We start from the raw sequence: 13515 nt of genomic DNA on the forward strand, positions 1-13515 counted from the left end.
CCTATTTTTTTACGCCATGACGTATTCTTCATTATCCGCCGTGGCGAGTACAGAATCCGCCATTGTTTATTTTTTTTTTTGCGTGACAAACTTTTTTTTTTTAAAGTTATTTTTTTACCCGTACATACAGTGTGTGTGCGTGCGTGCGTATACAGTGTGCGTGCGTGTATGCGTGCGTGCGTATACAGTGTGTGTGCGTGCGTGCTTCATCGTATTTATTATTATTATTATTAATATGCAGGTAATAATAATAAATACGATGAAGCACGCACGCACACACACACACACACACACTGTATACGCACGCACGCATACACGCACGCACACTGTATACGCACGCACGCACACACACTGTATGTACGGGTAAAAAAATAACTTTAAAAAAAAAAAGTTTGTTTTTTGCAAGAATCGAACCTGGCCCGGCACAGTGCCTTGACTATAGGGGCGAGAGCGCTAACCGTTACGCTACAAGAGGATGAAATAATTCCGAGAATAGTACTAGTAGGACAATAAAACCTGCACCACGGCACGCAAAAAAAAAATAAACAATGGCGGATTCTGTACTCGCCACGGCGGATAATGAAGGATACGTCATGGCGTAAAAAAATAGGTCGTGGCGAGTCCCCGCCATGGCGGATTCTGTACTCGCCATGGCGGATTCTGTACTCGCCACGGCGGATAATGAAGAATACGTCATGGCGTAAAAAAATAGGTCGTGGCGAGTCGTCGCCGCCACGAATTGATCTCGCTGTCTCTCGAATATTCAATTCCCTTATTATCTTATATAGTTGCTTAGCTTAATTTACAGAATACAGATTATTTGCCAGCATTCTATTCACTAGGAATTCAATAGAATTACACATTCTCTTCAGGCTAAAGGCTTTCTCTCATCACATGTGTGCAGAGCACTCTTCCATCACATGCACACACACACACACACACACACACACACACACACACACACACACACACACACACACACCTTTCACACTAATGCAGTGCTATTGAGCCCACACTACTAAACTGTCTGGGACAAAGTTATTAATGAAGATGATATCTTTTATGTAGCCTCAAGTTAAATATTGCTCTAAAGTTTATTTGAGACATCATTGATTATATATAAATTATATAATTAATGGTATTAAAACTCTAGACGGGCCTGCCCCAAAGTTATTAGTGCATCCACGCCCAGCAGCCGGGGAAAACTAGAGTTCTCAACAGGCCCGAAAATTAAGGCCCGGCCCTACCTGGACCCTCATCAAACCATGTACACTACAAGAGAATGTCTCTGCTACCACCCTTAGATCTCCATATACTGTATGGAGCTGACCTGTTCTGACATTCCATACAGTATGTTGATCTGACCTCATCAAACCCTGTACACTGAAGACATGCTCCTTACAGAATTCAGTACAGTGCAGTCAGTCATGCCAGTACAGAATTCATTCATGTTTATCTGACCCCCCATGCCAAAGCGCCAGCGCTCGCCCAGCAGTCTGCCGTCAACGCCGTGCGTGCGCACGATCTTGCCCTTTTGGGGCGAGGTCGCTTCTCGCCCTCAGGCGTCGTACGGCTTACTGGTATTGTATATAATATACGGTATATATATATATATATAATATGAACATACAGTCTTGAGGTTCATCTCATGATTCCTTGGGTTCCCAGTCCCACCTTTCTGGTACCGCCCACCTTTTCATCACATTTCTGTATTCCCAACATTTTGCAACACTACTTGGCACACAGAGGAAACAGGAAAGGAAAAGGGCCTGAATCCAGCAGCTGTAATACAACAAGCATGATCTCAATTACTGTGTGTGTGTGTGTGTGTGTGTGTGTGTGTGTGTGACTGTGTGTGTGTGTGTGTGTGTGTGTGTGTGTGTGTGTGTGTGTGTGTGTGTGACTGTGTGACTGTGTGTGTGTGTGTGTGTGTGTGTGTCTGCCTGCCTTCCTTCTGAAAACACACATCCCCATTGTTGAGTGGTGCTCCTCTTTGGGAGTGGTGCTCGGCTGTGTCTCTTTCACTCCGGCAGCCCAGAGCTTTCCGAGCCGAGCTCCACGTTATCTCCTACTACGTCTGATTTATATCAATGGAGTCAGGGTCAGGGACTTCAGGTTCGTTAAGCCACAGTGCTCTTTTTTGTTTTTCTAATCTAATTTCTAATTTATGTACTGGTATTTGGCTGTGAGATTAGTTCTGTGTGTATGTGTAAGTAACTAGTGCTGGTTGGTTTGAGCTGTTAATTCAGCAGTTTTACTCATATAGCAAGCATTGTAGTTCTTTGGGGGGCTAGTTAGGCTAGTTTTTCATAGTTCTAAGTATTTCTTTTAAGTGATCAACTTGATGGTTCCTCCTCTGCATGCATATGGAAACTGGCAAGTGAGAGTGATTTGACCTGAAGTTGACCTAATCTATGTAATGACAATGTTGTTGCCAGTATTTAGCTTGTTGGTGGTCAGGGTAACGTCGTGTCACCAGGCTTTTCACACAGCGGAAAGCTGTTTATGACTATGATGTGTGATCTGGTTTCGACTACGCCTACTAGAATTTTGCTACTAATATCCATATCTGGTTGGTTGCCCCGACATGAGTACCTAGTACCCTAGTCTCACCAGTCACTACGAGTTACAGTAGAATAGTGCATGGACATACAAAACAAAGTATACCATTGATACGAGAAGTATTTGAAGAAACTTGCTGGATTCACAAGATTTTACAGCTAACACTATGGAGCCTGGTTTCCAAGGGATTTTTTTTGGGAGCACAGATTATATTCATACTCGCTGATTCTCTCTAGAACGGATACGAGTTGAGCCCAGCCTAGGTGAGGCCGGGCAGGGCATCACATAATTTTTCATACAGCTGGTAAAACCTTCTTTTCTTCCTCCCTCCCTCTATCTTTATTCCCACATTCTGTCTCATTAGATAACGGTATGGAAGAGGTACAGTGATTTCCGGAAGCTCCATCAGAACCTCTGGCAGCTGCACAAGAACCTCTGCAGCCAATCAGAGCTCTTCCCTCCTTTTGCCAAGGCCAAAGTGTTTGGTGAGTTACTGGCATACCATAGATTACATTCAAGGATCTTGATTTGATGTAAAATCCCTGTTAACACTTTGTTAATAGTTGCATGCTGGTTTAGTCAGTGCACTGACAATTGCAGATCTACAAGCTCACAATGTGACATTGTCGTGATGCAACTAACTAAGTATAAATCACCCTGAAAGCGTCTATGACATGGCCAGAAAACATCATATTTGATAATACTGTACACGTGGTGTGCGTCACGTGGTGTCCATCACGTCACATGGTGTGCGTCAATGGGGGCTTCAGCCCCTGCCCTTTTACTCTGTAAAACAACTACCCTTTCCAGACCACAAACGCAGCATTTCCTATGGTGAAAGCAGCATTCAGGAACTCTCCTGAACTTGAACGAATCGTTGAACAAATTTGTTTAGAAATCCAGGTCGTACACCGCATCTCCACTAGTTAAAGAGTGCTGGGTTGTGCCCCGGAAATAGCTGATCTACAAGCTCTCAACTTGTAGATCAGCTATTTTAGCTATTTTTGGCCTCTTACGGGATGTCAGCCCCTGCCTCTCTAACACTCTGCACGTCCCTGACTGTGTGTGTGTGTGTGTGTGTGTGTGTGTGTGTGTGTGTGTGTGTGTGTGTGTGTGTGTGTGTGTGTGTCTCTCCAGGACGTTTTGATGACTCAGTGATTGAGGAGAGGAGACAGTGTTCTGAGGACCTGCTGCAGTTTTCTGCTAACATCCCTGCTCTTTACAGTAGCCATCACATAGAGGACTTCTTCAAGGTATGACACACACACACACACACACACACACACACACACACACACACACACACACACACACACACACGCACAACACAGTGAACTATATTCTCTTTTACAGTAGCTACTTTGAAACTGCAGTCCCTATTTTGGCCATTTTGAAAAGATTCCAAAATTAATTGTGAAAATAGCAGATCTACAAGCTCGCAATCTGTTGCATTGTGAGGCACTGTGAGCTTGTAGATCATCTATTTTTTTTACCATGTATACAGATAGAGCTTATGTGGTTAATGATTGGCTGCTGGGTTCCAGGGAGGGGAGGTACACGACAGCTCAGAGCTCATTGGACCGGCCGAGTCCTTTTCTGACTTCCTGGCTGACAGCCTATCAGACTGCAGCTCTGAAGGTAGGTTGAGACGAACAAACTGATCAGGCTGTCTTTCTTCTTAGTTGTATATATATATATATATATATATATATATATATATATATATATATATACTTTGCTCAGGAGTGGTTAATTCACAGGCATTCATACTGTGTGCGTGCGTGTGTGTCTGTGTGTGTGTTTTTGCTCTCAGTTCAACGAGATTTCAGTGGAGCAGATGATATAACAATCACGTCCGAGTATGGAGGTAATGCGAGCATGTGCACACATCACAAACACACTCAATCTTTCCAGATTGTACTATTTGTACATTTATACTTGATTTTGTAGATAACCGTCTGATCTCCTCCGCCCAGGCCCGTCCAGCGACAGTGACCTGACCTCCCTGGCTGTGGACACGGACTCCCTGGCTGAGCTAGAGGATGGCATGGCCTCAGGCCGCACCTCCCCTAACCAGCCGTCCGGGGGAGCCGCCAGCATCAGCAGTAGTAACTGCAGCCCTCTCCTGCCCTCCCTGCACCAACGCCCCTCGCCCGCCTCATCCCCGTCCATTCGTCCTGTCCCAGGCTCCTCAACCCCAAACCCGGGGGTCAGCCGGTCGGGCAGAACGACGCTTTTCTCCAGCAGTCTAAAAAGAGTTGTCGGGGCGAACCTCAAGGAGCTGAAGTCGGATTATCTGGACAGGGCCAGCGAGCACATCCGCCTGGCGGTGCAGAAGGAGACGGAACAGGACTACCAGTCGGCTTTCAGCTACTACCGCAGCGGAGTGGACCTGTTGCTGCAAGGGGTGCAAGGTGGTTATAACCCATTAAGACCTGAGCTCTCTTAATGGATTTAACCCATTAAGAGAGAGAGAGAGGAGATGCACAGCCCACACGCATAGCCACTCACCAGTTGCAAACAATTATCCAATCACCTTCTCACTTACAAGCACAGGAGGAAGAGAGACTGACATACGTACACATAAAACATCCAACTGTGGTTTGTAATTGTACAGAAAGAACAAAGTTCCACCAATCGGCGTGCGCTGACACTTGCTGGAACTTGAGACATAATCTATCATGGATGTTTGATTTTACAGGCACTTATTGTAATTGGAGATGAGGTCAGAATTATCTTGCATCGTACAAAAACACTTGTTGGAAGCATTCTTTGTTAAAGACAACGTGTATTTCATCCTGCATGCCAGCCTGAGGCGCCTGACAATATTAAAACTAAATCGCTCTCTCTGTTCTGGGGGAGAGGGGGGGCAGAGCAGCTCGCAGTTCATTTTCTGCTCCATGACTGTGTTCTGCTGCCCCCCCCATGGAGCAGAGCTGCTCTGTGAAACTATAGAGTGTTAAAAGGATAGAGACTGAACCGGAGCGATAGCTCCCCCAACCCCCCCCCCCCCCCCCCTCCCCCGCTATTAGTTTCAGTGGAAGTTGCTCAGTGGCGTTTTGAAGCACCCGCATTTTTTCGAATGCGGAAGTGCAAACGCGCTCAAAGTTAAAGCCCAGCTGCACAGGGTTTCCTCGTCAACTCCACGGGTCCGCCTACAGTCCCACCTCTTACCACTAGGGCCGAGTGCTTCAACGTTGGAGAGCCTCACTGGGGCCTTGTGTGAAACCCATGGACTCCATTGAAAATTAATTGCGAGGTGCTCTGCCCCACCTCTCTCCCTGGAACAGAGAGAGAGCGATTTCGTTTTAATAGTGTGTACGGGGCCTCTGGCATCAGTCATACATGAAAGACAGCGTGTCTTCTTGGTGTCTCCTCTGTGTGTCGCACGGCACAAAATGTATTGACGAGACAAGCTTGCTCCACGGCTGTGTTGTGGGTGGAGGGGGGCAGAAGACAGCCGTGGAGCAAGCTTGTCTCGTCAAACCACGTGACTCCCATTGAAAAGGAATTGTGAGCCGTGCGACACACAGAGGACACAGGAGACATAGAGAAGACAGCTGTCTTTTATGTGTGAGTGCAGTTGAGTACAATTCACAGGTTTAAGCGAAGAATTCTGAGATAGTTGTTTAATTTCCTCGCTAATGAAAGTGCCAGTGTGGTGGACCCTTTTCACCAACTGCACTGTGAAGAAAATGAAAATTCATGAAGCATAATGCCCCTCTCTTCTCTGTTTGTCTGTGACCACGGCCCTCCAGGCGAGCCCAGCCCCACGCGGCGAGAGGCAGTGAAGAAGAAGACGGCAGAGTACCTGATGCGTGCAGAGCAGATATCCAATCAGCACCTGAGAATCAACATGGGTCAAGGGTCAACGCAAACAGTGAGTGACAGTAAACCATCGCTGATCCATATCTGCATCTGTGCAGTATAATAACACTCATCTGATGACCGGGGTCCCCCTGCGTGTCTATACTTGATCCCTTCCTTTATTTCCCGGCGTTTTTAACGGATGTTCAGCCAAAGGTATGATTACTGATTTTTTTTTTTTTGTATCATGTCCTAGGCGATGGGGGCACAGTGCTGCCCTCCCTCCAGCAGAGGAGGTCAGCAGAGTCCAGCAGACGAGTTGAGGGCCTACAGGGTGTTGGGGGTCATAGATAAGGTCAGCAAAGCATGCCTTGATTATTAATCCTGCTGTTTTGCTTGAGTGTGCTCTTAATTTCATATAAAAATATCGTGCCATCGTGTGAAAACGGTATAAAGCTGTGGAGTCTGTTAATCTTGGTGAAAATAAATCTCAGGCTGAGCATTTTATATAATATTTTACCTATTATCACAGGCGGAACAAAAACGAATGCGTCTTCCTTTTTCAAAAGAATGATTTTTAGGGAATCATGGGGTCTGCTAATAACTTGGAATATGTCCCGCTCCCAAAGTATCTCCTAATTGCGTCCTTCCTTCCTGGACGGTCTATCCTTTTTTTTTAACTGCAGCAATAAAACTAAATAGGTTTCTTGGATGTGTGGTGGTAAAGGTTCGGTGCATGTGTGTTTAGTGTCAGTTATGTGTACCACAAGGTCAGTTTAGGTTGCTGGTCCCCCCAGCCAGCTGCCGACGGAGCAACTTCACCACTCAGCCATGAAATGACTTGGCAAGCGGCTTAGAGAGCAGCACACAACATAGAATCAATGATGCTGAGCACTCACACACACACACACACACACACACACACACACACACACACACACACACACAGGGATGTACGCACACCCACGGACAACAAACCCCACAGATAATGTTGACACAGTACCAACATGTGTTACTCTATAGAGAAGTGCGCAAAATGTACAATATGTAACAAACAAGTCAAGAACAGCAGCACAACATGGCGTCCATAATGTGAAAACACGGGCGCAAGCTATAGCTATTTTTTATACAGAGATACAGCATTGCTTGCCTCTGTCCCTCTCTCTCTCTCTCTCTCTCTCTCTTCCTCATCCTCTTCCTCCTTCTTTCACTTTTAATGGGGACAGAGGGGACAGATGGAGAGAGCTCCTCACCCCGCTGCCCTGCCCACCCTCCTCCCCCTATCCCTGATGTTTGTGTCTTAATTATATTAGCGCCCTGGCTAGCACTTCCACTCTGTTTACTCACAGCTCCATTCATATCCATTTAGCCTGCACCTGTTTGGGCCCGGCCAGGGTCACATGGAGAGACTACACACACACACACACACACACACACACACACACACACACACACACACACACACACACATATGCACACGAGCAGAGACGCACAGGCATACACGCACACATATGCATATGCTCAAGCTCTCCCCTGAGAGGGAGAGAGAGGAGAGGAATGGAGATGTCAGAGGGAAAAGGGAGAATTAAAGGAGGGAGGAAATGAAGATGTCAGGAAGAGAGGGATTGAGAGAGAGAGCAATGGAAGAGAAGTGGGAGATTGGATGCAGAGAGCGGAGAGCGGGTGGCATGGGTCTTTTGGAGGAGTGTGTTTATGAATTGCGGGAGGGCATTTACTCAACCATTATTCTGTGTGCAATAAAACATTGCAGGGCTCCGAGGAGGCATTTTGTTTTCTGAGGACCACATGTGCTCCTAAAGTGAAAATAATTTAGAAGGCCCTTGCCAGTTCGAATTGCATGTCACTCCCTTTCAGTTTTCTAGGTAGCGTGAGCATCATTTTAACATAACATAAAACAGTAGCACATTTTGTTCTCACAACCCAGCCAAGCCTTTGTTTTCTTCAAATTAGGTTGGCTGAATCCGTAGCAACACTCACTTTGATACCATGTTTTCTAGAATAATTTGTGGACCCGCATTTATCTTCCTGTAACCCTCCTGTGGATGGTCTTTTGGGCTTGGGGAAAAAAAGGGGGAAAAAGCCGAAACTCCACTGCTGTAGAGGACACAGCCACTATATTATCTGACTGTACACCTGCTCATGTGTGGCAACTCATGGCACTGTTCCATTATAGGTTCTTCTGGTCATGGACAAGAGAACACAAGAGACCTTCATCCTAAAAGTAAGGTGTGTGTGTGTGTGTGTGTGTGTGTGTGTGTGTGTGTGTGTGTGTGTGTGTGTGTGTGTGTGTGTGTGTGTGTGTGTGTGTGCGTGTGCGCATGCATGTGCGTGTGCGCATGCATGTGCGTGTGCGCATGCATGTGCGTGCACCCAGTGGCGTCCTGACTGTAAGTGTATGTGTGAAGAGTGCCAGAAGCCCCTGTGTGTGACCTGTGTAATTGATTCTAATGGGCCTGTCCCTGTCAGCTCCTCTGCTCTCAGGCGCGAGACGTGTGCCAGATGCCAACGCACAGCGCCGGGCACAGATGACTACACACACATACACACACACACACATGTGCCTATTCAACCTCAAGTCGATGTGTAGTACTGATAGATTTTGTGTGGCTCTTTTAAAGTCATGCAGTGTATGAGGCTTGATGACTTTGGGTTGGCATGGGGCATAGTCGGCACCACGTACGTTAATGGGAGGTTTCTCCTTTGCTATGTGCTCCTCTCATAATTTCACCCTGTAATAATCTTCAACTTAAAAGTAAGACCCCTCACTTATTTGTTTACTTGCCGCCTGTGTTTCTGTGCGTGCGGCCTGCCCTCCAGGGTCTCAGGAAGAGCAGCGACTGTGGGAAGCCCAAGCGGACCATCATGCCTCACACGGTGCCCAACATGGTGCAGCTGAAGAAGTTTGTCGTCTCCGAGGACACGGTCTTTCTGCTGCTGCAGTATGCAGAGGGTGAGACGCACACACACACACACACCTTTTCCACCTTCCGTCTTATCATCACCTTCCATCTTTTACCCACCAGACCTCCCCAGCTCTCTCTCTCTCTCCCTCCTCTGCTGCTCTCTCTGTCCTTGTTCCAGACAGATGTTTGATAGAGAAGGGTGTATGTCACAGGTCATTATTCTGAATACCAGGTGGCGCCGTGCTTCATTAGCTATGCTAACACCTGGGCCTCCTTACATCCCACTCACTCTTGTTGTGTGTGTGCTGTGTTGGGTGTATGTGAGAGTGTGGTGCGTGCACATGCATGCGTTGTGCACGTCGATGTGGGTGAGATGGTACAATGCAATACAGTTGCACTTTTTGCTGCTCTCTAACCCGTTCAATCTGGTACAGTCCCTAACCGGCGCCTGCTAACAATATCAACAATATGAATATCATATGGAGCTGTCTGTCTAGCATCACTCTGATTTAATAAAGCCAATGAACTAGCTTTAACAGCTTAACATTGCAATGCATAGATGTAGAAAAGGCCAGGTGCGTCTGCATTTGATTACGGTGAGAAATTCAGCAGAGAGACGGCAAACAGCAGAGGACAGACAGACAGTGGGACAGACAAGCAGGCAGTGGGACATACAGACAGACTGGGGGAGGCAGCGACCTTAGTGACATTGGACAGTACAACATGTGGATGTTTTTACTTGCTAAGCCATCGGGCTGCCCCGCAATCATTATCATCACTCACAACTCCCCATCCATTCTCATCACACACAACAGATGCTGGCTCACAGTCACACTCACATTGCGTGTGTGTGTGTGTGTGTGTGTGTGTGTGTGTGTGTGTGTGTGTGTGTTTGTGTGTGTGTGTGTGTGTGTGTGTGTGTGTGTGTGTGTGTGTGTGTGTGCGTGCGTGTGCGTGCATTTTTGTGAATTTAGCATGCCACTTCAGGCGACAGGTAATGTGAAGATTTCATCGAGCCAGTTTGGTTTTAATGGTAAACATGCTTAGTGTGCTGTTCACTCATTCTTAACCCCTGATATCTTTCTCCTTTTTTTTGCAACTGCAGTAAACATCCTCCATTTTCCTTTGCTTTTGAATGCTACTAGTGTACTTCCCTCCAACTTGCATGCCCTCCTCCTACAATTTTAAAGTGCTGTTCTTTTCATCTCACCCCCCAGGTGGTAAGCTGTGGTCTCACATTGGGAAGTTCCTGCGCAACTACAGCCCAGACGAGAGCTTTGACATCCCCTTCATCCAGAAGAGCCACACAACGGCCATCCACTCGCCACAGCACGCAACAGCCCAGCTGGGTCTGGGTTCAGCCAGCTCTGGCTCTGGGGCTGGATCTGCTTCTGGGCAAGGGGCACACCTCCTGGCTTTCCCTCAGAAAAAGGGACTGCCCCCTGGTCTCATGGTCTCCAACTCCGGAGCCACTTCCGAGGAAGAGGGCACCAACAGCTACTTAACACTTTGTAATGAGTACGAGCAGGAGAAAGTTGAACCTGATGCACAAGAAGGAGAGGCGCAGCGGGAGGGAGAGAAGAGCGGACAGGAAGCTTCGTCACTAGATGCCCCCGTTGCTGCTACGATGGCCACTTCCTCTCGCACCCGCTCTCTCATCAGCAACGACAGCCTCTCCTCGCCCCTCAGCTCTCAGGAACTTTGCTTCTTCACAGAGTCGTCTGACAATGGCGGCTGCGCCCTCGATGGCAACCGTTACCGTGGTGATGGACAGCACAACAGCGAAGTCTTTAGTCCCTTGCCCTCACCTGCCGTGACCCTGTCTTTAGACCAGTCCAAGCGCACGCCAATGGAGTTTTTTCGCATCGACAGCAAGGACAGTGCCAGTGAGGTGATCTGCCCTGACTCTTGCGAATCGCGACCCTGTCCTAAGCCCCTCCCCGTTGCCTTTTCCACGCCTGACCCGGGCTCCGAGGTCACGGAGGACCTGCCAGAGCTTGCACAGGAGGTGAAGAGTCACGTCTCAGAACTGTGGGGACTGGACTCTAGTGATAAGGGCTCCAATGAGTCAGTAGCGGTCATCTCCTTTAAGGAGGCAGTGGTGGAGGACGAGGGCCAGCCCCCGGACCTGCTGGTCAACCTGCCAGTGATGGACGGAGCCGTCAACTCCTTGGAAGAGGAGTTGGAGAGCTCTGGGGTTTGTCTGGGCCTGGAGGTCACGGCCTCCCCCCAGAAGAAGTCCACACAGCCAGATGTTCTCCAGCTGCACAGCCAGCCCGAGGAGGCAGAGGAACAGCAGCCGGCGGAGCAGGAGGTTCCAAAGCTGCGTGCGGTGTCGGCCCCATGCGAGATCAGCCACAAATCCTCCTCCCCCTGTGTGTGGGTAAACTACAGCCTGGCATTTGGAGAAGAGGCCAATGTTGAGGTTGATCGTGCATGCCAAAATAAGGACCCGCTCCCTGATAACGCAATATTAATACCTCCTCCTTCTATCATGGCCATACCAGTTACTGACTCGTTGAGTGAGAACCGAGAACTCAGCAAGAGTCTGAACACAGACTTGGTTCCAGACCCAAGCGGAGTAAATGTAGACTCCATCTCAGCCACACACCAGGCTGAAGCCAGTACAGGGATTGAGAGAATATTATGCCTTGATGCCGAATTATGTACAGATAATAGTAATACTAATTCAAATGGCAGTGAATATGACAAAGAAGTATCAAGGCTGTTTGCAGAGCTGGACAGGCTGTCTTTGGCGGCATCACAAGCCCGTATCCCAGAGGAGTTTGTGCGATCCTGGGCAGTGGAGATGGTCTTGGCCCTGGAAGGATTGCATCAAGAGGGTATTGTCTGCCGAGACTTAAACCCTAATAACATCCTGCTCAACCACCAAGGTTAGACTTAACAAGATTACTGAGTTTAATGTAATAAGCAACTAAGCAATCATGTTTTACTCTTGTGATTTGTTTCTGCCCTTTTTACTTGCACAAGCAGAGCATGCAAGTACTGCGATTGGCTGGGTAAATATGTATGTATGTCGGCCCGGGGTATGTATGTTGGTGTCCTCCAACAGCCAATAAAGTACCACCATTCTTGGTGACGTAACTAAGGTACGTTTCAAGATTGGTATATGGTCAATAACGAGTCTAAAGGATTTAGAATGGCATAGGGCTCTAGGACTTAGAGCAGCAGTGGTACCCAGACAGTAGAGAGCTCTAGGACTCAGAGCAGCAGTTGTACCCAGACAGTAGAGAGCTCTAGGACTCAGAGCAGCAGTTGTACCCAGACAGTAGAGAGCTCTAGGACTCAGAGCAGCAGTTGTACCCAGACAGTAGAGAGCTCTTGGACTCAGAGCAGCAGTTGTACCCAGACAAAGAGCTCTATAGGGACTTAGAGCAGCAGTGGTACCCAGACAGACAGCAGAGAGCTCTAGGACTCAGAGCAACAGTCGTACCCAGACAGAGAGCTCTATAGGGACTCAGAGCAGCAGTGGTACCCAGACAGACAGCAGAGAGCTCTAGGACTCAGAGCAACAGTCGTACCCAGACAGAGAGCTCTATAGGGACTCAGAGCAGCAGTGGTACCCAGACAGACAGCAGAGAGCTCTAGGACTCAGAGCAGCAGTTGTACCCAGACAGTAGAGAGCTCTAGGACTTAGAGCAGCAGTGGTACCCAGACAGACAGTAGAGAGCTCTAGGACTCAGAGCAGCAGTCGTACCCAGACAGCAGCAGATAGCTTTATGACAAGCAATCGTGGCATCTTGAGAGAGTGCAGTTCTAGTTTAGTTTGTGTCTATTGCAGTTTTCAGCGAACTATCTAAAGTGGTGAGGGAGAAGTTGTGGAGTGCACCCAAAATACAGTAATACAGTAAAGTTGAGGTTGAATGAATGAATGAATTCCTTTCCAAATATAGTGTTTTACAGACAAGTTATAAACAGAAAACATAAAGGACATCACTAACAACAAAACATCAAGACATTAAACTTGAAAAATAACAGTCGGGGCATCAAAACAAATTAAAAAACAATATTAGGAAAAACACTTTACATACAAATGTGTTTTTAAAGTGTTTTAAAAGAAGACAGTGACTTCTAGCCTAAGAGCCAAGGGCAGGGAGTTCCAGAGCAAAGGTGCCCGAGCCGCAAAAGCCCGGTCCCCTCGAGGGACAAGGCAAGTTGTGGGAAGAACAAGGAGGGCCCTATCCGAGGATCTGAGGTTGCG

At 47.7% G+C, this 13515-nt stretch overlaps 1 protein-coding gene across 2 annotated transcripts in view; it reads left to right on the top strand.

The window, feature by feature from the left end:
- Positions 1–13515, top strand: part of rps6kc1 (ribosomal protein S6 kinase polypeptide 1) — a 34821-nt gene that overhangs the window by 3822 nt on the left and 17484 nt on the right. The window contains exons 3-12 of one of the 2 annotated variants that reach the window (XM_080791041.1): positions 2927–3047; positions 3700–3815; positions 4107–4200; positions 4376–4429; positions 4539–4976; positions 6321–6442; positions 6626–6724; positions 8564–8611; positions 9208–9340; positions 10511–12187. In XM_080791041.1, the coding sequence (XP_080647167.1) occupies positions 2927–3047; positions 3700–3815; positions 4107–4200; positions 4376–4429; positions 4539–4976; positions 6321–6442; positions 6626–6724; positions 8564–8611; positions 9208–9340; positions 10511–12187 (2902 nt within the window). The remainder of the gene's footprint in view (positions 1–2926; positions 3048–3699; positions 3816–4106; positions 4201–4375; positions 4430–4538; positions 4977–6320; positions 6443–6625; positions 6725–8563; positions 8612–9207; positions 9341–10510; positions 12188–13515) is intronic. The other variant, XM_080791042.1, reaches the window with a different exon arrangement.

This window comes from Protomyctophum bolini (genome assembly GCF_963924005.1).
Source record: "Protomyctophum bolini genome assembly, chromosome: 19".
In the NCBI taxonomy this organism is placed as follows: Eukaryota; Metazoa; Chordata; class Actinopteri; order Myctophiformes; family Myctophidae; genus Protomyctophum; species Protomyctophum bolini.